Below are 27,388 nucleotides of genomic sequence, written 5' to 3' on the forward strand. Positions count from 1 at the left end.
ATTTTAAAATTTTTAATATATCAAATCTCAAAATCTGATGTATTAATTTTTTAAATCTTCATTAAATTAATTCTGTTGAATTTGTATTTTTTTCAAATCCTTTCACTTTCCTACAATATTCATTCATTATGTTAACAATTGTTTCAAGTGAGTTTTTTTTTTAAATTGATTTTTACTCGCATTTACCAACAGCTTGTGTGAATTTATATTATTTGCAAAATTCAATAAGAATTGAAAAAGTAATTTTATCGACGTTTCCAATTTAAAAAAATATTTTGCCCAAATTTGTATTTCACCAAGAGGAATTTCAATGAATAAATCGATAATTTTAAGATATATTGCAGAAGTAGTAATGTAGAATTATCGAATTAGGAAGTCTTAATATGAATATCATGATTTAATTCTCCTAAAGTTCTTATGATATTAAAAAATTACAAATTATCCTGTGGTGACCGTAACTCCAGTTCAAAAACTCGATTGTTTTGCCCCGTATCACGTGGTCTCCGATTGTTCATCTTTGTCAAATTCGTGCAATGCGTATTAGCTCTATTTCTTTCTAATGCGCGTGTCCCTTCCTAACACCAAAATAGTAGCATAGACTCCTTCCATGTATTATTAGTTCAATGGTAAATTATAATAACATTATTCTATGTCTATGATAGACAGTTACATAGCATATGGACAAGTAGAATTCTTCCTAGATAATTCGGGTAGTTAGTTCACTCACACTGAGATGTCGCTGAGGGTATTGTAAATTCATGGATCAAAACAGCTGATCCAAGCAAGAGAATGAAAAGAGGTTATAATGAAAAAGGATGTCTTTATGGAATTTTTCGAGAGAAAAAGGAGGATAGACAGTAGTGTAGAAAATGGCAGCTGTAGAAACAACAAATTCAGACTGTTTAGAAATTAAGACCCGTAGTATAGAACAAGCTCTACTCCCCCTTATCAAACAGGTAAAAATAGGAGGTTTTTTGCTGTAGTTTACAAAACTTGCATAGCGTTGGCTTCTACGTTTGGGGAAGTAATTTTGGGTGTACATCTTATGCATATTTTCAGTTTTATGTTGTTTATTCAGAAATATGTAGAAATAGATATTTAATTTGAATTATTGTGTGTGATTTTATTTATTGAGACTCATTTATTCCTTTATCTTACATCAAATTGGATTTTACGCATATGTATATATATACAAAAATTTACTAGCCATTTCAGGCGTTCAGATGAACGAATAGTCGTTAGTTTCGTATTAAATTTTTCCGACAATTTTTTTTAATGCCTCAATCGGAAGATTAATTATTATCATTATTATTATAAAATGCTATTACTTCATTACGGCTCCTAAAAGAAAGAATTTGTTATGTCATTATTGTTTTGGACGTCATTTACCTGGTTATTCCTCAATAATCATTTCGACGTTGACATACGATGTGATCAACATTTCATTGATGTTGCTCGAGTTTCAGTGTCTGTACAGGGTGATTTTCGAAAACATGCTAATAAATGAAGACGTTGTTTTTGAGATGATTCCTAGTAAAAAACTGTATGAACATGATATGCCCAGAATTTTTCAACTGCATTGTTATTCATTATTATTCTGATTATGATAGGACCCTAGAAATGTTTGTGGAACACACGTTATTTCTATCAAGAGGTTTGATGTACATCTTCAACATACCTAATGTTTTATTCATGTTAATGTTCATATATTTCAATAAATCTTATCGATATACATGAATGAAAATTTTGAAGCCATTCATTTCCTTAAATACTTGAAATCGGACATAGGTATCTCCCCATAAAGTTTTTTTGTTGAAATTACATGATCTTTCATATGCCAAAATTTTTGGAAAGCTAATAAATCCCCCTGTATAAACCAATTCGAGTGTGCATCTATTGTTCATACAGATTTAAAATCCACTATAGAAAAAATGATTTCTGCATGAACAGAAGATATACATGGTGAGTCCAAAGATATCAAGTTTTTCAGTGGTTATCAGAAAATAAAGCGGTGGAATTTCATTCATTTCCAGATATTTTGTGGGATATCAATATTAATTGCGATTGATGATGACAACATCTAGATAAATCAATGAGTAGGACGGGTGCAGTTTGATAAGAAATTAAGATATAATAGATAGTGTCAGTTCAATTCAGTAGAAGTTAACATCATCAATCGCAATTGATATAGATATCCCACAAAATATCTGAAAATTGATGACATTCCACCGCTGTATTTTCTGATAATCACTGAAGAACTTGATTTCTTTCGACTCTGTATATCTTCTGTGCATGGCTGAATCATTTTTCTCTATAGTGGACTTGAGTGAGTTGTATGAACAATCGATGCATACTCGACTTGGTTTATATATGCGAAAATTTCTTCATTTTAGTCATTTGAAATTTTAGAAAAGTTTTTCTTAGCACCCTATATGTATAATATAAACAGTTGAATTTAGAGCGGTGATGCAATGAAGATCAGCATCACGAGTTCTACAACATATAAAAAATTATAGCAAATTCACCGAAAGCCAATATCTCTTTGATGCGGTGCGAGATCCTTTTTCACCGAAAATATCTACAGGCTGGATAATCTCGTGTACGCAAGCGTCAACTGTTGGCGCGAATCCGGCTGATCGATCGGGAGTTGGAAGTCCAGGAGTCCCGGAGTAACACTGCAATGTAATCCAGTCTTCCCGGAGTTTCCTATCGGTGCGGTTACTCTTTACTTGATCTTCCAGTAGTTTTCAGATTTTACGAACGTGAAACAATCTCAAATTTTTTCGAATGAAAATTTCCACCGAAACTCCATTCCTAAGACCGACGAGACCGTCGTTATTCCAAAAATAGATAATTCTTTTCTGAATTTCGACGATGTATCAACAAGTTCCCTGACGTACAAGCCTTAGCGATTTCTCGGCAAAAATCAACTGATGAGGTGCAATCAAATCGATATCCTATAAACTTGATTAATATATCAAGGTTGAAAAAATTAACCTAATATGAATAAAACACCCTGAAACCCCACGTATTCACCTTGTACTGAAATCCTAGTTGATGTTCTCTTATCAGTGTTTGGGAAGTTCGAACATGATCAATTCCAATTCATGAATACTGCAATAACACTACAAAAACGGCACTATCAAAGTAAAGTTGAGCTTATGAAGTATTTTCAATCATAGAATTGTTGTGATATTCTTCAAAGTTTTACGTAGTCTAGAATAGTGATTTAGGCGATTGTTTTCGAAGATATTTTTCAACTGGGTACAATGTTATGAATTTATTAGACCTTTCTGGAGTAGATAGTTTTATAATACCTGTTTGTTTGTGATCTAGAATTAGGAATAGCTAAAATATATTGTTCAGTGGACAGTGACACAATTAACACCAATATGAGCTATCAACGTTCCTGTTTGGCAAATAGAACCATGAATGAAAAGGTAAATAATCAGTGATGACTTTCACGTTCTAAATATAGCGAAACTTTTGACGTGTTTTAATAGTGATCCTCTTAACTGATTCATTCGGTCTCTACTTGACGAAAAATTATTTTTAAATAACTTAACGATAATAGATACTAAATTTTATCAATATTTTTAATTGAGTACATAAATTTTCATTGAAAATAACAAAGATAAAATGATCAAAAATATGAAGACTTAAAAGCAGAGTCGCAATTATTTCCTGTATAATAAACTGGAAGATCTTTAAACAACATATTCGAATCATTCAAAAGATTTCTGTTGAAATAACAAGAATAACACTATAAGATGAATAACTCGAAATAATAGCTAATTTCTGTAATTTTCAAAATATTTTTTTCGGAAAACAGTTGTATAAAATATATATTGTCCTAAAAAGCTTGAAAATCTCAAGCAGCAAATCTCCAGTGTACCTATTATGTTTTATCATATTCCTTGTCATTTTTTATCCTTCTAAGTTTCTAGGTAGTAATCGCAATTTCTCTTCTGTAGCATTTAAAATGTGAAATAGCTGATGAGGCCAAAGTTTCGCGAAATTTTCATTATATTTCTTTAAAAATATTTAGATATTAGAGTTGCTCATTGTTTTATATATTTTTGAATTAACGTTTGATTCCATTATTATTCTTCGAAGTGATAAAAAAATATTCGAAATCTAATCTTGAAAACATTTTTTTCTTCCAATTTCAACCCTCTGTTCGATTAACATATTATTATATTTTATTGACATACTAATTTTCCAGTTCTTTATTCATCTTATTAAATAACGATAGAGACAATAGACGGATATAGGTTTATAATGAGGTCATTTTGTTATTATTTTTATTATTATATATATTGGTGCATAAAATGAATAGTATATAGATAATCTGAGATCTTGATTATACCATTCGTCTATAATGTGAAAGGAAAACTCTTCTAGCATGGTAACAAGCCAAATCCTCAATAATTAAAAAAAAATTCACCCGATTAATTTCTTCTTTTCTCATAATCGGGTTCAGACATGAGAATAGACTCTCCATAGTGCATGGCCTGATTATTTCTGATTTTTAAGGAAAGAATGTGAAGTAGATAGATTAGAATGAGTGAATTGTAGTAATAATTCAATAACATCCTGATCGATGAAATTTTACTGTGCTTTCAGCGATTTTTTTGTGAAGTGTGAGAAGTTTAATGACCAAGTGACAAACGGTTTTTTCTATAGACAATGAGCTATTTGCGATCTTGCTTATCAAGGAGGATGACGAATGGGAAGGTAACTATTTCCTTTTTTCAGTGAGAATCACTCACAGAATACGTACTCATCTATTTCCGTATTGAAAATTAATCTTTTATTCTTCTCAAATAGAAAAGGCCTGTTATGAAAATCAATTGCCCAATTCTTTGAACTCGATATTGAATCTAAGGGATACTTTCCGTTCAATATGTTGAACGGAAAGAAAATGGAATTATTTCCTTCTTATTGTACTACCAAACAGAGAAAAACCGTTATTCCTTATCAATTCGCAGCTTTGGAAGAAAGCTATAAAACGTTTTTTTTAAGTACATAGTACCTATTCCTTTTTATAATTCAAAATCTTTGGATCTTATCATGAGGTTGTAGTAACCTCACAACAAAAAGTTACTTTAACTTTCGTTTCTGAGGTCCGTTATCGAAACGATCATAAAGATTTTGCAGATTAGCGTGTATACTTACTGCTAATTCGTCATAATGTTATGTCATTTGCGAATTTGAAAAGCTGCTATCGACAGTATTGAAAAAAAACTAAATTAAGGCTGATGGGATAACGTATATTGACAGCAAAATAATTCTATTTATTGGAAATAAAAAAAATCTCAGACAATACATTTACATATTATATTCAATTAATGTGAATGAACACTAACAACTCAAATACAAACTCAATTAAATTGATTGCTACCCTATTTCGAGACATCCTGTATAAATATATAAAACCCCTAATCAATCTATTGTCAGAGGAGTTCGAGAGCGATTGAATTAAAACATACTAACTTACCATTAAATGAATCGTGTGATTATCTAGAAACACGCAGTCTTCCCCACTGTAACGAACATTGATGGAAAAGTAGGAAAACTTCAGATTCAGCTAATTGGTAATTCGAAAGGAAACTTGATTAATGGCAGATTATCAGCATAGACCTTAACCTTTTTATTCAACAGGAAACGCTCCCTCCAATATCAAGGTCGAACACCTGGATTAAAGGTTAGCGTTGGAATTTATTTTTAACACGCTTTCATCAAACCGACACTGAGTGAGCGAAATGAATCGGGAAAACCATTTTCCAATCCTGACTTATGGCTTAACATTTATAAACAAATCAAATAAAATCGAAATATTTCGATCTGATCTTCCATGATTTAAGTTGGGTGTATCGAAAAGAATGTTGATTAGATTAGTTAGTTGCAAGAAAAATAATGGCAGATGTAGGATATAGAGCAAAAAACTACAGCATTGAATCAAGAACAGATTATCAATCAGATGAAATAATTCGGGAAATTATCAAACATGCACGTTTCTCCTTCTCTGTGAGAGTAATCGTGTAACCAGCCAGAGCTAGTGCTCATTATTCAAGAAAGGACGTAAAACGATATGATAAATTGCGAGGCGGCCATTGTTGGAAACTTTCGGAAATACAGGATGACCGGAAGGAAGCACAAAGCCAGTCTGGTTTTCCATTGTAGGACATCCAATTGTTTGTGTCCATTCAATTGTAAGTTTATTGGTCCTCCCGAAATTCGATCAACTCACATTTCGATATCATGAATTTGTTACATTTACGTAATATCGTTTTGAGTTGGAACACAGGAAGTTTGGCAAAACGTAAAGACAGGTTTTTTTCGTTTTGTGGATATTTTAAGATGGATTTAAATGAATGAAAAGAATCCAGCTGAATTCCGTGCCACTTCCAATAATTTTATTTTTATGATTGATGGACTACCTCAATGAAATGAATCGTGAAATTTCACTAGCAAATAAAGGCTTGCGTGTCTTGTTGATGGTGACGAATATTTGTATTATCAGCACATGATTTTATGACTATACATATTATGTTCCAAAACTTCTAATACACGTATAATGATATTATATATATGATATGATATTATTCCTTCTATTATCTACAAATAGAAGGGAATGATATATTCTTCTATCAGTAAATAACTATCTGTCGTTTGTTGCTGTCATCTCAGAAGAAAGAAAAGTCACGGAAACTCATTATGATGATATTCAATTCAATACTTCCTTTTATATGGAAAATATTTCAGTGATTCAATAGAGAAGTTTCAGCACTTCATGATCCGATCAGCTGCTGGAGACCAGAAACAACAAATGAAGTATAACATGCCTAACCTAATTTTAATAGCAATCTTTGAGATATCAGATGTTCCCCCAGCTGCTGATCTGTAAAGACAGTTAACCCTGATATATTCAATACAAAATGGCGAATGCACATTTTCATTTTGGAATCGATGTCAGAAACTTTTGTGAGAGTGAATACAGGTGGAATGTTGTTATGATTTAGATCACGGAATATAAGACGAAAGTTTCTTTTTATCATAGTCCAGCTTTCAGTCCGGAGTCCTACCTGTACCAACTTTCATTCGTTTTCATTCGAAGATATATGCAATACCAAAACTGGGTTCTAATACCTACCCATTTGAAACTTTTATCCAATTGTCATTGAAGGGGTTGCATTTTTAATCTCACGTTTCAAACGACGATATTACTAAAGTCGATTTCTCTCTACAATCATAAATGAGGTCCCGCTTACTCAATTGTGATTCTCAATTGAATTGAACATTATTTAATATATTTATTTCGATTGTATATTTTTTCCTTGATCGATCTCAAAAGTTCATTATTGGAAATAAAGAAAAATGTTTCATGTATATTCTAGATAGCTCTCATCAGGTGGTTTTAACTGAAATATTTTGACAAACGTTTTTATATTTTTCCTAGATTTCGTCCCTTGTGGAGCAGCATGGATCTTCCCCTACTGGTGGATTGCGACCAGGTGCTGTTGCCAGAGTGGGCCAGGCTGTCAATCTGGCCGTCGAAAGATTCGTTACAGTTGGCGAAACTATCGCCGATGATTATCCAGAAGTTAGACAAGGCATGTACGAGGCGTGCAAAGAAGCACGACAAGCTGGTGAGTTTACTATCATCATTCTGTCCACTGTTGGAAGCGGATTTTGGGCTGGTGGTGTGATGGGTCCTTACTTATACGTAAATGGGACTGGCGCAAGTATTACACAATTGGCCACTCAGATCCTGTGATTTAACCCACCATTGGATGCTTTTCTTTGGAGCCACATGAAATATGAGTCTATGCCGATTTTTCACAAGTTTGAATTTGTAGAGTAATTGAGGACATACAGCCGTAAATGTGCGTAAATTGGTGATGGAAAATTTCATGTAAAAGGATAAGATCTTGCAACCATAGCCGTGGCGGTCATTTGGCTGACATCGTCATCCATTGTTAATGAAATATCTTCCCCTTTACAATGAAATAACCATCCATTGATTTTTCTTATAATATACTCTTTTTTTTTCAATATGAAAATGGGACCTCTTTTATTGGAAAACCCTTTAGGTATACATAACATACTTGAATGCCAAATAGAAGCATCATGCCTCTCTCAACAGACATTTTTCCATTTGACTCAACTTACAATATAATCATTTGGATTTGGATCATTTGTTGGAAAGAATTTGATAAAGTGAAAACAACAACTCGCATAAATCAAGCGACAACTAATTAGAAACAATTTGTGAGCGTAACAGCGTCATCCTCTTGTAGATGTCTACCTAATATCATTGCCTGGAAACGTCTCCAGGAATAACCCTCAATAATTTCCAAGTCTGATTAATCCAACGTGCGTGACTGTTCAAGAAGTTTGTTCCCACTTTCATAGAATAATTTATGAGGCGCATAACTGTCCTTTTATTCGTAGCCTCGACCTCTCTGGAACACATAAATCTCGATTCCAAGCGAATTACGTCCTTAATAGAGAATTAATATGGGAATTTTGAATGAATCTCTTACAGTGAAAATTTGACTAGATTGCTAGAAGATAGTTGTTGAATTGGGAGGATACATTTCCCTTAAAATACGATGTTTTCTCTTCAGAGGCTTAAAGCTTGTACACCTGGTTTCCTTTGTTGCAGAAATTTCAGATGCCGACTCAATTTCCAGACAATCTGCCTCACGAGATCTTGCCACTAACATAGTTGCATTTGAATTCCGGTAATGTTGCCGTGCTTCGGCACGTACGAGCTCATAACGACGGCCTGCTCATTCTATTTATGATTCTCCCTTTTCCAGCTACCCATTTATGCACTACTCCTGTTTTTTTCTTGCTTATGCTTGGCAAATTGGCTGTTGAAAATTTCATTCGAATGATAGTGAAGTTTTTGGTATAGAGTTGTTAGGGATTGTTTCAATGGGTTTCTTGATTTTCCACACGAAAACATCAACTTTCATACACATCGTATACAAACAAAGTTTCTGTTGGAAAAATGAGGAACAACAAATACCCATTACGTGTCCTTGCGATTTCTCAAAATTTTGCAATTATTATCTAAATTATTCTGAAGGGTTTTCCAAAAAGAGGTTTCATTTTTATATTGAAAAAAAATTGTATTTTAAGAGAGATCAATGGATGTTTTTTTCATTGTGAAGGAGGAAGTACGCCATTAACGATGAAAAACGATATCAGCCAAATGGCTACTAGGGCAACTGCTGCAGCACAATATTGTTTTCATGAAATTTTTTATGACCAATTACCTAGCACATTTGCGACTATATGTCCTCAATAACTTCACGAATTCCATCTTCAAGGTCTTGATTATGGAGCATTAACATAGACCTTATCTTTTCCGCGGTCCCCAAGAAAAAGTCTAAAGGTGTTAAATCACTAGAACTCGATGGCCAATTGTGATCACCTATTCGAGAAATAACACGGCTAGTAAACTTTCCTCGCGAAAATCGTTTGTTTCGTTGCTTTAGTGACACGTAGCGCCCTCTTGTTGGAAATAAATGTCGCCCACATCAATGCCTTTCTATTCTGACCATAAAAAACCTTAATCATAGATAGGTAGCGCAATTCGTTCACCGTAACAGTAATGTTGCAACAATTTAAATGAATTGTTCAAACCTGTATCGTTCCATTTTTAGTGATGGCGTAGTTTTAATTTGTTAAATCACGAAAGATTATAGTTTCAAAAGTGACACCTTGAACTTTGGACTCTCTTTTAGGCTATTAGCCTTTTCAAAAGTTACAGCCGCCCACATAGCGGGTTATTGAAAATCAAAATTCTCCAATGAGAACCCTTCTATTAGAAATCATAAAAGTTTGGTGAAATAATTTTTTTTTCCCAGGGAGTGCGATCGAGAGCATCTGCGAAGAGACGCAGGAGGCGGAAAAAGCTCGACCAGATCGGACCGTTCTGATCAGAGCGTCGAGGTGTCTACTTGGGGCCATCACCAGAGTGCTTTTGTTAGCGGATATCGTGGTTGTTAAACAATTACTTTTAGCCAAAGATAAGGTAGGTGATTTCGTGGTTCTCTGCGAGATTTCACATATGCTCTGTTGACTCTGACCTTTTTGCCATCCTTCATCCCCTATTGCTGGTTTCGCTGGTAATTTGCATGTTTCAACATCCCCTATCCGTGATTGATGGCTTACGATTGGGCCTGCTCCTATAACAAGCGAAGGCCTGACGGACTGTTTTACGATAAGGGACGATCGTTACCGTTACAGGTGTTGTTGATTGATTAAAATATGGCCAAAAATGAATTCTTGCCAAGCGGATTTTCGATGTTGAACGAGGTTTGGCTCAGTGGACTTGATGAATATTCCCGAAGGAGGCTTTTGATTTTGCATCTTTTTATTATGACATGCTGATCGATTTTTATCCTTTTGAAGACATTAACTGAAAAATCAAAAAGACCCTCTTTAATGGCTAGCTTTGTATTACTTACAAAATTTTTTCGTAAAGGACCCCGCACATTGAAGTTGGGAAATGGCTTTCCATAAATTTTGCTGAATTTTTGGTATGTTATAATTCTTGATGGGTTGATCAAAAACGTCGAAAATGGACAGTTTTGGAAATATTCAGTTATTACTGCTCTGTGATTGATGAGCAGAAACCGTGAAAACACCCAAACCGTGAAAAAATCCATATTCGACGCCCATAAAGAACTAAAACATATCACAAATTCAGGCAAATTCACGGAAAGCCATTTCACTAACTCAATGTGGGGTTTCTTTGACTTCACCCCTGAATCCATATTTTCATAAGGATTTTCCGTTTCAGGTCTCGCACAGTTTGGACCGACTCGAATCGGTGAATAATTTCACAGAGTTCGTGAAAGCCTTCAGCCAGTTTGGATCAGAGATGGTCGAACTTGCACATTTGACTGGTGATCGTCAGAACGATCTTAAAGACGAGCGTAGGAGGGCGCAGATGGCAGCAGCCAGACAGGTACTCGAGAGGTCTACGATGATGCTCTTGACGTCCAGTAAGGTATGAGAAAATAAACCTTTCTTTCTAAATAGAACGAAAAGTTGAATAGGGTAGTTGACTTTACGAAAATTGTTTTATTTTGTTGTACCTACAGGGTACATTGACGCGAATCTCTACTACGGTTAAGCGCTGATTTTTTTCGACACAGTACAGTAAGGCTCCCATACAGCTGCTTCTTCAAATTTTTCGGAAATACACAGAGTGTACCGAAAAAAGTGGAAATGAACAAACATATGTTTTTTCCTAAGGAACATCCTAGAAAGTAACTGAGGTCATTTTTGAGTTCTTCTTGACGATACCGATCGTTTGAGACCAAAATTAGATTTTTCAGAATATTTTCAAATAGCGTCATAACTCGGAAACGGTTGGTCCTAGAAAGTAACTGCAAAATTCAATGACCCGCTTACGTGAAATACCCTGTACAAGGTGATTAGGTTAGAAAGCTGCATTCGACTAAAAAAATATTCCTGAATTATTGTTGCTTTCAGACATGTCTTCGGCATCCTGATTGCAGCTCATCTAGAGAAAACCGCGATACTGTTTTTTGCCAGATGAGAAGAGCGATGGACCTCATTCATTTCGTCGTCAAGGACGGTGTTTTGAATTCCGGCGACAGCCATGTGCAGAGAGAAGAATTGTTGGAAAATGAAAGAGCCACCGCCTACTCATGCCTTAGGCATCTGACCAGGCTTTTGGAAGTGAGCAAAGTCACCATGGGTGAGCTAATTTTCTTTTGAAAAACTCATTCATTTCGACAGTTACTCACAAAATGTTTTCATATCTTTATACAGGGTGTCTCTTTATATACATCTTTAATAACGGAAAAAAATCATCAAATCGATCTACGTCAAGGGATTTAGGGCTTCTTCATTATGACTCCCAGATACCTTAATACAGATAAAAAGCAGTCAGGGATTTTGAATGTGCCAATTTCATTTGGCGGTAAGAAAAAATACTAGGTTTCACCAGTGGCGGATATAGTTGACTCTCAAAAAAGGCAATGACTTTTTTTATTGATATGCATCAAATTATAAGAATTTTATCCTCGGAAATGACACTTTGTGAACATTTCAAATAGATCAGGGAAAATCCTCTCATTTTTATACGTCATTTTTTAGCTATTTTTTTGCTACTTCCCTCTTCTTCTAATAAAATAAACCCTATCGTTCGAATATCCGGTGAATGGAATATTCGTTACGCTTTTGAGAGCCAGTTACAAGCACGAAAAGAAACCAGGGAGAATCCATTTATCTTGATACGTTTCATCCAGCAATATTAAGACGGCAATTCAACAAATTAGCTCCGTTAAAGGAAGATCATGAGTACGGTTCCGAATATAAATCAGCCCATCTGATTCATTGGCGTAGAAAGGAGTCTTCTGTTCGACCACTTCTACGTTTATTTCATAACATCTATTGGAGTTGTGAGCCAAGTCCCACCTCACCTCTTTTGACGTGCGCTCTTTAGGTATTTTATTATTTGTACTACGTCTCTGACTGGGTTTTCCAGTAAGAGGTTTCATTTTGAATAGCCAACTATCTGGACAGCTATCACTTTTAGAGCTGACATCTTTCGACATCTGACTAATTGAAACTACTCAATTACCTACTGAAAAGGGAACGATACATGAAATTGTTGAAATTCACTATGAAAATGGTAAAAATTTTGCAGTTACAGTTTGCCAAACTGGTGGAAAAATTTAAGACGTTGAAATAAGTTAGTGATGTGAAAAATCGAAACCGTGAGCGTCGCTCTAGAACAACTGAGAATACTGTTTGTGTAGCCCGTAGCGTTGACGAAAACCCAGTCGATTCCCAGGCTTGTTGATTTCTCGTGGATATTGGAAATTATGCTTTCCACAAACGATATTACACCGTAATTTGCATTAAGATATAAGGCTTTAAAAGTGAGGTTACCACAAGAACTCAAACCGATCGATCACAATCTTATCATCGCCGATTGGGTTCTTGAAATACATCAAAATGACCCGGATTTTCTTCGAAAAAGCATCTTCAGTGATGAGGCCCATTTTCACCTCAGAAGCTACGTTAATAAGCATAATTGTCATATTTGGGACTCGAAAAACCCAATGATGATTGTTGAAAAACCTCTTCACCCAATGTGTCACTGTTTGGTGCAGTTTTGGGCTGGTGGTGTGATTGGACCTTATTTATTCGAGAATGAACACATTGATCCATTGATTTTACCTAAAATATACTTGGAATAATGGGTGGATTCAGTAGTGTTCATTATACCAATTCAATATAAGGACACGAAGAAGACAATAATGTCATTGAAATATACTCTTTTTTTTTAATATCAAATTGAAACCTCTCATTGGAAAACCCTTCACATAAGACAAAATATCCTCCAGGAGTATTTCACTGAAACCGATGACTTTTGCTCATTTATTATGCATTTGTCATTGTCAACTACCTTCTACCATTCTGGGTACGTCACAAAAAGAACCCCATAGAAAATGAACGATTCAAGTTTAAAAAGGCGTCAAACTCAAAAGCGCGCATTAGACTATCGAGCTATCCCTTTGAAACTCCCAGCCGCCTGTGTTTTGAATACGTCTACCACAATAGATCTTTGTACGTGAAGGGATTTACGACAAGTTGGGTTTCATTTGAATGATTTCTGTATTATTCTGCTGCGAAATACTGTTACAGGGATTATTTGAACTTCTTCTATAATTGATGGAAAATAATAGGTTCAATTATTTATCAATTCAACATATCATTTACGTAATTTTATTACTTTTATGGATTTACTAGTACTATCACGAAAGTGGTTTTTTATAACTAATATTTCTTATGCAGATTCCTCATGTCAGGAGACAATCCCCAGTGGCCTGGAAGCTGTTCTCGAAAGAACTCAGGACTTCACTGATAGTGCCTACACAAGTCATGAACATAGAGAAGCTATTTTAGAGCGTTGTGACAGATTGAAATTAGAATTGGACCATTTACTAGGGCTGTATGCAAATGTGGTGAGTTACTAAACATTGAACACCGATTGAATTGAGACAACAATTCCAGTTGAGATTTCGCAATTAAATATAAAATAATAATTTCAAGCTTTATGCAAATTTTCGTGTCATGAGAATGAAATAATTCTGTCGGTATTGTTTGCAATCCTAGATATTCACAAGACATTCGTCTCGAAATGGAATATTATATCTACCGTTTCCATTAGTCTACAGAGAAACCAGCCTTTATAATCTCAGAGAAAAATACACTAAATTTCAATTTTTCCCATCCAAATCTGCCGAGGGTCACTTTTAGACTGAGGGTTTCTCGACTAAACAACGACGCTCATTTTCAAATTACCCCACTCGACTCTCTGCGCAATTAGAAAGAGGTTTTACGGTAGAGATGTCGAGTGACATATGGAACAGGAGGAAGAGAAATGCCACGAGCAATGTATACAAATTGAAATCAGGGTCTTTATTTATGGTGAGCTCGATTGCTAGAAAATTATAAACCTTCATTTTGAATATTCATAACAAAATTAACTACATCTCACTTTATTAGAGACATAAACAATTTTGGAGGACAAATTTCACCAACAATTTCCTGAATTTATTGAAATTCTCACCAAATTTCAAGCATATAGGCTTGAATAGATGGATTTGGAATATTTCATTTATTATTTCCATTCCCTTTTCTGGAATTTCAATGATTAAAACATTTGTGAATTTTTTTGTTTGTTTTTAGATTATTTATTTGGATTTCTACAAAAGTGTTTACACCATTACGGAATGTGGTTCTATTTGCAGATGGGCTTTGAGGAAGCCACCCATTCACCGGAAATAGAAGCGTCGGTGAGCGCTTGCATCGACGCCGTCAAGGAAGTATCGAAGAATCTGGCGATAGCTGCCAGCAATCAAGCGCAAGAACTGAGCACGGCGACAAAACAGGGTCTAGAGTTAGTTGGAATGATTAAACAGGAAGCTGCCATCTCAGACATCAACAGATTACACCATACTTCTAACGCTTTCCAGGATTCCATAGATCACATACTTGAGGTAGGTCGATTTATTTATTCCTATCGATGTTAGGCCATAAAACAAAAAACGGTGTCAACATATTCTAAAAATACGCTTTTCTCCCAACTGCTCAATAACTCAATAATTTTATGTTCTTCATTAACTCTTCATTCACAGTTTTTCTGGAGTTTTCATTGTTGCAATTTTACAATGAGGTATTATATTTTACTTATTTAGAATTCTTTCTAAAATACTTGTCTACCACACGAAACATTAGTAAATAACAAATCTGAGAAGCGTTTGGCAGTTTGATAAGTTCATTAGCCAGTTTCCTAAAAAATGCCAGCAAACGGATTCTTTCCAGGTGTGCAAATTGTTGCGGCATGTGGCAGTTTCGGAAACCCACCAGATTTCGGCAAAATTTACGGAGATAAATCTGCGAGTTTATGGGCCTCAGGTGATAACGGCTGCTAAGACGTTGGCCGGATATCCGGGCAGCAAAATTGCTCAGGAGAACTTGGAAGTTTTCGCCGATATGTATCAATGGTTGGTGTCTGACGTCACGGCGATAGTCAAGGACGTCTTGGAGACAAGTCAGGGTAAACCGGAGAAGCAAGTCTACATGTCACTGCCGAGACCTGGGGTGAGTTATTTCATTTGAACATAATAATTGAGTAAAATGTGTGATATGGAATCGGAAGAGATGTGAGATGTGGTTCCAGCAAGATTGTGCTACAAGCCACACAACCCGGCCCGTTTTAGCTATATTGTAAGAACAATTCCCAAGACGCGTTATATTTGTTGGTCACCAAGATATTGTGATTTATCACCTTTGGATTTTTTTTGTGGCGTTATGCGAAGGATCTGAAAACCAAAATTCGTCAAGTTATAGGCAAGATATTACCCGAAATGTGCCGGTGAGCCATCGATAATTACCTTTCAAAGATCGAGTCCTGTAAGAGATCACGTGGAGAACATTTGAATGATGTTTTATTCCCCACATAATTGCGAGGTGCATGAATTATATTGAAATAAAAATTTGATCGATATTCTAAATGTAAGTGTGCTTTATTTACGCTTACTTTCGGAATAAAAAACGGATAACCCTTCATTAAACACAATCTTAAAAAAATGCAACAAACTAATCTCTAATTCTTTTTTTTTTCTACCTACTTGAAACCCACCTGACAGCCTCCATTTCCATATTTTCGGGAAATTGCCTCCAACCCCCACCCTCCTTTTGTTCTCCCGACCGCTCCTATCCCAACTTCTTGTCGATTACGCTTCTTCGACCGATAGTCCTGGCTGCGGGCCAGTCGGGAATAAATTCATGAGCGTCGCCGAGAGTCCTGTCGCCTCTTCTGGGATAACGTTTTGCGCAGGGTTAGTTTTGCGATTCTATGTGACTATTTCTACTCCTGTCCACCTTTACCACTACTTTGCAAGACGTGTGTTTACAAGACACGGACAAAACTAATGGGCAGTAACCATGTTTTTGTGGCAGAAAAGAGTGACGCCAGCGACGTCGACGTCGGTAATTTATTTCAATTCTTAACTGCTTCTTTGCGTTTCATTAATGCTGTTTTTATTCTATTGCCTTCTGTATACTTTGTCGTATTTTCGATTTATAAAATTGGAATCCCAATAGTATGAAACGTTCATTCATAAATTTGAAATTATCTACAAACATTCATTATCAGCTAGTGTTGGTGAGGTAACACAATTAGGTACATATTTTTAATTTTTAATTTCAGACCCAACTAAATCATGATTTATTACTTTTGTATCACAACTTTTAACAATTCTTTTTTTTTTAATGGGATGTAGTTAATTTTGTACTGCAAGTGATTTTCACCTTTTAAATTTCAATAGGTATCGTTCCACAAAAAGTATCAGTGCATCTAATTTATTCAATTATTATATTATTGAAGAAATTTTCTACAGTTTTCCCAGCTAAAGTCTGATCCCGAATTAAGGGTTTGATTTTATGATCGTATCCGACGTTATTCTTTCAGCGTTGATCTTTCCAATTTCCGTTTTCAATATCTTCCGAACCACCCGAGAACAAAGAAAGTTTCTCTGATTCTATTCCGAATTAATTAATTCTGATAAAGCTTTTAGAATAAAATCGTGCGGAAATATCTTAGTTTCTTACAGATCTATGGTTATATTTCATTATTATATGTTAGTACTCGGAATTATGTATTATCTGCCAAATTTGTGATACAGAAAACAGTTTCGCCTACCAAGATTTTTCAATGCAAAAATCGTGTGAAGGATTTCCATAAAAATCCAGCGAATAAGTACACGTACAGAAGATTCTTCATGGCTAGTTTTTGAATAAATTTTGAACTCGTGAAAGAATATCAATGCCTTTTGTACTTGTATTGAAAGTGACTATTCAAGCACCTTACGTGAAATTTTCTGAAAATTTTGTATCCAACTACGTTGATATTACTATCAGACGGGGATTTTCGATAGACGATGGGACGCCTGCAGATAATTCTGGCACAAGATTGCATGGGAAGAATTTTGGCAACCTTTCAGGGTGAAAAACAAAGGCATACAGTCACAGACCTGGTGTCTCTAGCAATATCAAAAGGAAAAAGAACAACACTTGTTATTTAGTTCTTGTTCGTTATCAAATGACAGTTATTCTATTTCCACTTTCTTATTAAATAAATAACATTTGTTTCACTAAACTGAAGTTTCTTCAGATCTCACATCTAGAATAACTGTTACCCAAAATATAAAATCTGAAGGAGCTACTGTAAATTGTTATTCACATAATAAAATAATGAAAACAAAATAACTATCAATTAATTTTTGATTGATATTAATTTCCACCGAGTAAAATTCGAGCTAATACAATATTTTATTTCTTGCTGTTCGTCTTTTCTAGAAATCCATTTTCCATTTCAAAACTTTCATGTTGGATATCTATTATACAGTGTCGTTGAAGAATAAACATATTGTAAGTAATTGAAACTTTAGTGCATTGAGATGGTGTTTTTGAGCGAGTTTCCGGTTTCTTCTACCAAAAATAAAAAATTCTTCATAATAATAATAACTATCATTCCAATTTAAAGTACGGGCAATTTTGTTAATTCTTCATTAGAAAATATTCAACTTTGATCTCTTGAAAGACATTTAAACAGCTATCGATTTAGAATACTTTATAGGTAATATTGAATTAATTCGAAATGAATCAATGTATGCATGCATATTAACTTGAATTTAGTGAATCAGAATGTATCAGTATTGAAATGATTTCAGAAACACGGCACCACTTCGAAGCCAGTGAAGTCGGTACGCCTGGATGTGGACGAGCAGGAGAAGATAGCAAAATCCGGTCTGGAGATGAAGCTGATAACGAACGAGATGGACGCGGAAACTGATAAGTGGCAGGAAAGTAACAACGCCCAAGTTGAGGTAATATTCAGTTGCGATAGCAGTTGTATTATTCGAATTATACACAGAACTTGGATTGTTATCATACAAGTTTGTTGATTCTTTAATAGTTACTAATAGGAATAATATTGCAATACATGCCTTTTTCATATAACATTAGTCGTGTACAAAACAAATTTTTCCAGTAATCACAATATCTGATTTCAAACCCTTACCTGAGAAATAATTTTCGATTTAAGGAGAATAATGACATCGTGAAAAGGGCCAAGAATATGTCAGCTATGGCGTTTTCAATGTATCAGTTCACGAAAGGCGAAGGTGAGCTAAAGACTACGCAGGATCTTTTCACTCAAGCCGAGTATTTTGCTGAAGAAGCCAATAGGTTGTATAAGGTCATCAGGCAATTCAGTTACCAGGTGAGATAATCTCGTTTTTTAATGTTTTATTTCTGGTATGAGTAATCCTATGTTGTTTTCGTCATATTCTATATTATGAAGGTGAAGGTTTTCCAATGAGAGATTTCTTTTTATATTGAAAAACGAGTATATTTTTCAAGAAATTAAAAGATGCTCATTTCATTGTGAAGGAGCTATAGTATAATTATCAGTAGAAAACGATACTAGCCAAATGGCCGTCACGGTTGCAGCACCATAGCCTTTCCATGAAAATTTCCATTACTAATTTGCACATTTGCGGCAGGATGTTCTCGATTATTTCACCTTACCTTTCACTTGGCTCTTAAGAAAAGAGTGTTAAATCACAAGACCTCGGTGGACAATTGTGATCACTGGGAGGCGTCAGAATTAGCTTAAACAAAATGTAATCAGTGGACAAACCAGTATTCATTAACATCTTGGTATTGTGCCACGAAAGAAGCCTTCAGTCATGGAGGAGAATATAATGTAAATTGATTAATGCGTTTTTTAGGTTCCTGGTGGGGCGAACAAGAAAGAGCTTTTGGAAAATCTGGACAAGGTGCCCACATTCGTTCAGAGACTCCAGTTCACTGTAAAGGATCATACAGTTGGTAAGGCTGCGACCTTTACAAAAGTGGACAATGTGATACAAGAGACAAAGAATCTTATGAACGTTATTTCTAAAGTTGTTACAACTTGTTTCGAATGTGCTACAAAGGTAAGGAAATTGAAAAAAGAAATCTAACCAATTTTTTTTAACTTCTAGACTTTGTAGTAAACGATGTAGACATTCTTTATCTTCTATCTACATTTCCTGAACTGAATTGCTGCAAGGGTTTCAGAGATTTATCATCGTTTCAGTTGTTCTACGAGTCATTGTATTCTCAACTCGGCGAGAAGTGTTAAATACAATTAGTAGGCATATAACGATTCAGAGTGAACAACTTCGTATTATTATTTGTCATTTTGAACTTCTAGCAAAAATTCTTGATAGCTTTTTTCATGACTCCAGAAATTTTTATGAAACGTATTACTCTGAAATTTTCAGTTTTTTCTCGTTAAACGTCTAAAAAATAATCTTTGAATATAAGCAAGAAACCCCTCTATTCAATTGAATATGCGTAGCGCCGGAATGTTTTTTGGAGTAACCTAGAGGAACGATAATTAATCAGATATTTGTAACTCTTGTTACATCATCATTACGGACAAGTTTTTAAACTTTATTTCGGAATTTAGTTCAGACTGTTAACATTTCAATCCAACGGTTTCAAAATAATTTCATATGCACCCATGATGATGAATGAACAACCCTTGCAGAATTTCAAGTTTTATTTCACACTCTACCCAACCATCGCTTACTCGTAGTTTACAATTATCCACTTCACTTAGTTGAACATTCTCACTTTATTTAGTATAAAATAACAATGCCACGAAGAGTCAGAATACCTTGTGCCGCCGTGGAAGGTCCTTTGCCCAATCAGCTGAGCCCACAAGCGTTGCAACGTTTAGCGAATAGCTATTCAACACTTTCACGATAACAACAGAGGAGGGTATTTCTTATCTTACTGATGACTTGAGTAACTAAAAAAATCGAGAAATAACTTTAGCACAATCGCAAACTAAACACACTAACACTACTCAACAAATAATACCGTTGATGGTTTGATAAGAGACTTGATTGAACTCGATTAACAAAAGTCTAATCCCATTTTGTTCTTCTCTTCTTTTTGCAGTATTATATTCCTACAGCTGACGAAGAGTTTAAAAATTTTGACAAGGCATGTGTAAAAAAATCATTTGTAGCTGCCAAAATTGTATCTAGTAGCATTGCTGTGTCACGGCCAATTTGTAAAATTCTTGAGGGTTTATGTAAGAACTTAGGTACCCATCTATAAATTCTGACAATAATTTTGAATCTGGAACCCAAGTGGAATTCATAGGAAATTGGGTATTTAAGCGACTTCATTGGTTATTCCCATTATTTCCATTGTCCAAATGAATCAATTTGAATCGCATCCATATTTTTCCCGGTGGTATTCGAACTTGCTTATTGAGGGAATACAAAAGTATAAAAAGAACCATTCGGATTGTGAATGAGTAAAAATTTTTATGTCCACGTGAAATCCTTGAAAATCTTATCCTTTCCACTTTGGTACCAAAACTTTAGACCTCAGAATTTTACAAGGCTATCCTGCAGAGGTATAAAGCAAAGCAACAATCAAACCGGTCGAAATAAAGCACTTTAAAGCCCCAAATTGATGGAATGAAATATGCCGACCCCACACATATGCCTATTCTTTTTCTAATATGACCTTCCGATATGACAATCACTCCTTTTGCTTAGTAGTTAGTTGAATCTTTCAAATTTTTCCATTCTCATGAATAAGCCAAACAGATTCGATCTGCATTTCGCTTGCTCACTTCTTGTTGCTTTACTTTGTTTATCTAGACCTAGCACTGCGTAGTTAGACTTTTTCTAACATAGCTGGCCACAACAAGGATTCACGTTGCTTCCCTTGTTCTGATCAATATAATATATCAGAGGGGCATTGCATTTAAAATTTTGAGTTGATTCAAAATTTTTTGAAAAATTATTCTTAAATTCTTTATTCTTCTATTGACAGAGTTAAATCCATGTTTAATGCTCATCTGATATCTACAAAATAGGTGTGAATTTCTCATAGTTCCCAACTTTGATAACAACCTTATACAGGGTTTTCCAATAGATGTTTCATTTTCGATAGCCCGCTACCTGAGCAACTTTTGAAGTTGTCATCTTTTGACATTTGACAAGTAAAAACTACGCCATTACAAGAAAGGGAGGATAAAAGTTTGATTAACACATTGAAATTCATCACAAAAATGGTGGAAATTTTGCAGTCACAGTTTCCAGAACTAAAGCACTTTTGGGTCGTCGTGAAGCACCTTCTCTGCCGACAATAGTGAAACTGATGAAAAAATTTGAGCTGTTAAGGCTCGTTAGTGATGTGAAGAATCGAAACCGTGTGCGTCGCCCAAAAACAACTGAGAATATTGTTGTTGTAAGCTGTAGAGTTGACAAAATACAGGTTTGTGGATTTCTCGTCAATCTTGGGAATTAGTATATGATTAATGATTTTATGGCAGGAAATTGAATATATTGATGTGGACGACGTTCATGTTCAACAAGACGGTGCTAAGTGCTATATACAAGCAACGAAACCATAGCAATTTTACAAGAGAAGTTTCCTAACTATGTTATTTGTCGAAGAGGTGATCACAATTGGCCACCGAAATCTTGTGATTTAACACCTTTAGGTCTTTTTCCTTTGGCGCCACGTGAAAGAAAAGGTCTATGTCAATAATCCACAATCGATTCAAGTTATCGAGGTCATACAACCGGATATGTGCGAATGGGTAATGGAAAATTTCATGAGAAGGATATGGTGATGCAACCGTAGCCGTGGCTGACATTTGGATGATATCGTTTTTCATCGTTAATGGCATACCTTCCTTTTTACCATGAAACCATCTTACCATCATATTGGAAAACTCTTTAGTAAGATTTACAATGAAACTGAAAATAATGTTCAACCTGTATATCTCCAGGCATTCAACTATCTATATCTGTGTCAATTTAAATGCAGTGAAATTTTCATTCGTTTCATTGGAGTCTTGTTGTATCTGGAATATTTTGAAAAATTCACTGAGGGATGATGCTTTTGTCCTTGTGATCATATAGATCGTGAAGTGAAGTGAGAATTTTACCCAAGATGCATTGATATTTGATGTTGACATATTTCCATTCAAAATGCGAAAATAGAACTGCTTAAAACGGAGTTTTATCCTCTATTTCAATTTTCGGCGGTAAATGTTTAGTGCATTAACCATAAATATATTAGTAAATATGAATACGAAATTCATCGAATCTTTATTATTATTCGTTCGAAATAATCCTAGAAAAATGAAAGAACTATTCATCATGTAAAAAAATGGAAATGTGGAAAGATATTAAATAAACAGAGAGTGCTAATTTCTGTTGAAATAATAGGACACAGAAAAAAATCATATTTAAATCGCAACTTCCTTTATAAGTTTGATTTGTCATCACCATTTCCTACAGTCAGATATACAGTGCCCTAGACTGATTCATCATCGTATTCCACGATCGAAAATATTGGAGAAAGAACTATCTGTCCAGAGTAATAGTTAGAACCCCTAAAAAGAGTCATACTAAATTTTTACCATGATTTTAGCCGGAAAATATTAATCTAAAGGGTTTTACCTTTGAAGGGATGCTGTTTCGTCAGAATCATTTTTCGGAAAAAAAAACATATAAGTCTCAAAATATTTTCGATCGTAGAACACTCAATATTATGGCGACACCATGGTTGTAACTTGAAGTAGAAAATTAAACCCCGTTTTGGTTAGAGGTGTCCAAATCAGGTATTCCATGCATCTTGGTTTTGTCAAAAATATAATCTGACTCGCGATCTTTGATTTTAGTACAAACTGGAGTTCCGCGGCTGTGGGGCGGCCGGTGGAAGAGGAACAGGGGCTGAAGGGGGTTCCCTAGGCAGTGGCGCCACCTCTGGAGACACCAAAGTTGCTGGAGCGTCAGGCTCGGATCAATCCTTATGACAGTTGGGGATGTCCCGGCGCAACAAGGGAGACTCGAGGAGAACTCGAGTTTCCTTCCTGTTGTTCTAGGACAACTTTTCATTGTCTTTCGATGTTGAGTTCTTCATTAAAACGCTGTGCTTCAAAAATATGACAATTTCGCCATTCGCGAATGATTTTATAAGTAGATTCAGAAATGTACTTTATGCTCTGATTGAAAGTTCCGACCGAATTTCCTGACATATTTTACTCAGAAATTAGTTGAAGGTTCTTTAGGACCTGAAACAGATATTGATATTATTCTCTGTGTAGTTGACTGTATATGGTGTCTCGAATTCGTTGTCTAGTGAGGAGATCTAAAAAATTCCTTTGAGCTAGAAAAAAGATTTGGCACATTTTCGAGAGAAAACTGGAAAATAGAGTGAATTGGTAGGTTCTCATGACTTCTAATGATGCTATAAATTTAAAACAAAAACATTTTACAGGAAGATTTTTTTAGAAGAATTCATTGCTGTAATAAATTTTTTTTATTGTTTTCAAGCTATAATACAATAATGCTTGTAAATCACAAACATTTCTGTAATAAATAAAATCGCCTTTTTTATCTTTTTTCCATGAATACATGAAATGATATATGCATTCCTTATTAAACTAAGCAATCATCAAAAATTTCAGTTGCACATGGCAAATTAACAAAGTGCTTCTCTATGATAATCTGTGAACTGCAAATAATCAAAATATTAGGTGAAATAGAGAGTAATTTACTTAGGAATTCGCATTTATCATGATCTCATATTCTGTGATTGACAGATACCAACAGAATACAGCATTTTTAGCTAATCATTTGAATTAGGAAAATGGTGCCAAAAATATTTGATATTCCAAGTTATTTGCATGCAAATAATGAAACATGGAGCATCAAAATAGCCACAGATTTTTTGAGTGCACTCAATATCTTCATTGAAACCTTTGAAAGGAAGATATGTATAAGCCTTTAGGAAAAACAGTTTTATCTTATAGCTTGAAAACAATCAAACCCATAAAGTTAATCCTCTCAAAAATCGAGCCGGAAAATGTGTCATTCATTTTTTCTCTAGCTCAAAGGGATTCTGGAATCCCCTTACCTTACAACGAATTTGGGACACCTGATACAGAAAATACCCTCGTTGAATATCCCAAAATATGAAAGATGTAAATCGTTAGGGTTTGTTTGATATTTTTGAGAAATAAAAATGTGGAAGTTACATGATTAATAACTCGATCAGAGCATTCGAAACATTGCATGGGCTTCCATGCAAAAACTAGATTTAATGCGTTTTTGCTGGTTATGAAATGTTATCTATAGCACTCGTTCAAGCATACACCTGAAGTATTTCGATTTCTTTCAGGATATAAATGATCTGGGTATGAAAAGATTATATTTATATCGTGAGATGAATTGACGTCCGCATTTTCAAGCGAAAATTTCGATGAAGCTAAAACGCATCGTGTTATAATCCTGACCATTCCCAAAAAAGCTCCATAAACATTTGATATAAATATAGAAAGTTTATATTTAATTAGTTGTGATCGGAGAAGTTACGTTTAGAATGAATCTTGATACCTATATGCATTGTTTTGTACGAAATCGAACACAGGCCAACAGACATTTTGGTGTCCGTGGTTAGTTTTTGGTTACCTTCATATTTTGAGATTTATTACATTTTGAATTTTTTTCATTTCATCAGCACATTAACAATAATTGAAATTTATTTTAATAATTAAAATCAATTTTTTTTTATTTTGTTGGCCTGTGAAATCATATTTATTTCATTTTTGGATATACCTACCTAAATTGTTTTGAAGTTGTATTCGTGCCAAAATGAATTAACGTATGTGCAACTAGTACATATTTTCAATATTCATGAGGTTTATTTGGATAATTTCGAAGCATTCCAATTTTCTAAACAAAAATTATTTTGAATACCTGAGAGACATTGATATGATGCGGTTTTGAGATATTTGAAATACGAACAAATGACAAACGGAAAAAAATATGTTTCTGTTTGTCTTTTCCATTATAATTCGTCAAGAAATCAAATATAATCATTAAAATCCTTCAATCAAGTGCGACTTTAAAAAAATCGAAATGACTTATTTCCCTCATAATTTTTTTGTCCAACGAATTGGAAATTATATGATTAGAAGAGTAGAAAAGCCGAATCATATCGAGATCTATCAAGGAGAATAGAGAATATCGGAGAGAGATTGTGTTATAAGGCTTTATGCGACTTGTTAATTCATTGTTTTATGTGTCTACTTTTAAAGAAAAATATCGTTACGCTTAAATATTTGTATATTAGTACTATTAGCATATTATGTGTTTAGCGTTAGGTTTGAAGTTCTCTTATTGTGTGCGTATATGATGAAACCTTTTTTCATCTTGGTGAATGAGCTTTAAAATTGTAGAATAGCGTCGAATATTAAACGGGATAAAAAGTATTTTTGAAATTTTGTAATAATTTTTCACAATAACATGATGAGAAAGAAGTCTTTTAAATTCTAACAATAGTTCATATGATTTTTTTCAATAGCTCACATGAAATTAATGATTTCTTCAAATACAAAATGATAAATTGAGTTTCAAATGTTTATTTTTGTATTATACATATAATGAACTTTTATTCACTATTCCAAATAAATGATAATCAAATTAAGGATAGGCTAAATTTACGTGAAACCAGAACAGATTGCTAGAACAATCATTGAATGACTACAGTATGAATATTCAAATTTCCATATTATATTTATTATCCATTCCTTCGAAACTAGTATACATATTATATAAATGATATCTTTTTAGCATTTTTATAACAGAATTGTTGAAAGTAATTATAGTGTTTTCGATCCAGAGGATCGAATTCTTTTAGTCGATCGTTGTTATGGTGATAATAAATTTTGTTTTCGGAAAACATCTTCGAAGATGTTTATTCATACAAATTGTATGTGCAAAGTACTAGATTGGATTTTTAAATAATATATGGAGTATTATAATAAAATACTTAAATATCCAGACTAGCATTTTGTGATAAACAATTGGCTACAATCAGATTCCTCTTATTAAATATTTCATACCTTAATACATATTTAGAATACCTATATATTTTTAGGAAACGAAAATAATATTGACCTACGTGTGACTGTAATGTACTACTTTAAGATGTATTCCAGATATTGGTGAGTATTTTGGAAATATTATGTTGTGCCTGTAAACATTACAATGACATAAATATAGACTACATATTTATTATAACAAATAGCTGCAATAGCGTTCAGCGTAAAAAGAAGAGTCGATTGAATTTCGTTATTTTGAATTTGTTTCATTTTTCTCGAATAATTATTTATAGATCTAGTTACCAATAAGATTGAATGCCGTATTCCAATTTAAAGAAATTCAAGAGGCAATTCTTTCCTCAAACCTAGATACCAAAGTAATTCATATAGATCCAGTGATGTATATTTCAGATAAATAACGATAATATTTTCATGTTTGCTAGTTTAGATTTTATACCTTTGAATTGTATATTCATTGTTGAAACACAAAAATTCATGGAGAAAATTGAGATTGTTGGTGTCTTGAAATTGTTTATGAGAGGTCTAGATGTTTTGAATGAAATAATAAACTTTATATTGTGCTTCATTTGTTTTAATTCAATTGAATTCGGTTTTCGTCATTTCAAGTTTTATTCTAAAAAAACCAGTACAAAATATTTCATTATTTTCGATAAAAATTCAATGAATTAGAGAAAATAATGTAAAATATTCGTACATAAGGCTCATTCTTAGACTCGTTCGTTCAAAAACTCGCCACGTCACGTTGTTTTGGAATTTCACACTCCTGGAAGCATATCAATGTCTTCTGCACTTGCATCATAAATAACTATATTGGAACTATCT

At 34.1% G+C, this 27,388-nt stretch overlaps 1 protein-coding gene across 5 annotated transcripts; it reads left to right on the forward strand.

Annotated features, from left to right (window-relative positions):
• Window positions 1-803: 803 nt before the first annotated feature.
• On the forward strand, window positions 804-27,126 carry LOC123673887 (alpha-catulin). 5 transcript variants are annotated; one of them, XM_045608631.1, is made up of 13 exons: window positions 804-956; window positions 7,463-7,652; window positions 9,885-10,051; window positions 10,823-11,032; window positions 11,521-11,749; window positions 13,858-14,027; window positions 14,817-15,065; window positions 15,391-15,669; window positions 18,303-18,458; window positions 18,677-18,853; window positions 19,365-19,571; window positions 20,266-20,403; window positions 23,339-23,470. In XM_045608631.1, exons 1-12 carry the CDS (start codon window positions 870-872, stop codon window positions 20,389-20,391), a joined length of 2,247 nt encoding a protein of 748 aa, XP_045464587.1. In that variant the 5' UTR covers window positions 804-869; the 3' UTR covers window positions 20,392-20,403; window positions 23,339-23,470. The 5 variants fall into 5 exon arrangements, with proteins under 5 accessions (XP_045464587.1, XP_045464586.1, XP_045464585.1 ...); XM_045608632.1 differs by lacking the exons at window positions 804-956; window positions 20,266-20,403 and adding exons at window positions 2,444-3,440; window positions 4,627-4,737 and having other exon boundaries at window positions 23,339-27,126; XM_045608630.1 differs by lacking the exon at window positions 23,339-23,470 and having other exon boundaries at window positions 805-956; window positions 20,266-21,699.
• Window positions 27,127-27,388: the final 262 nt, after the last annotated feature.

Source organism: Harmonia axyridis, chromosome 2, assembly GCF_914767665.1.
Source record: "Harmonia axyridis chromosome 2, icHarAxyr1.1, whole genome shotgun sequence".
Classification (NCBI taxonomy): Eukaryota; Metazoa; Arthropoda; class Insecta; order Coleoptera; family Coccinellidae; genus Harmonia; species Harmonia axyridis.

Coding starts and splice junctions, on each gene's coding strand:
- LOC123673887 (XM_045608629.1), top strand. CDS start 870: ATGGCAGCTGTAGAAACAACAAATTCAGACTGTTTAGAAATTAAGACC. Junction 14,028..14,816: donor TAGGGCTGTATGCAAATGTG/GTGAGTTACTAA, acceptor TTCTATTTGCAG/ATGGGCTTTGAGGAAGCCAC. Junction 15,066..15,390: donor CCATAGATCACATACTTGAG/GTAGGTCGATTT, acceptor GATTCTTTCCAG/GTGTGCAAATTGTTGCGGCA.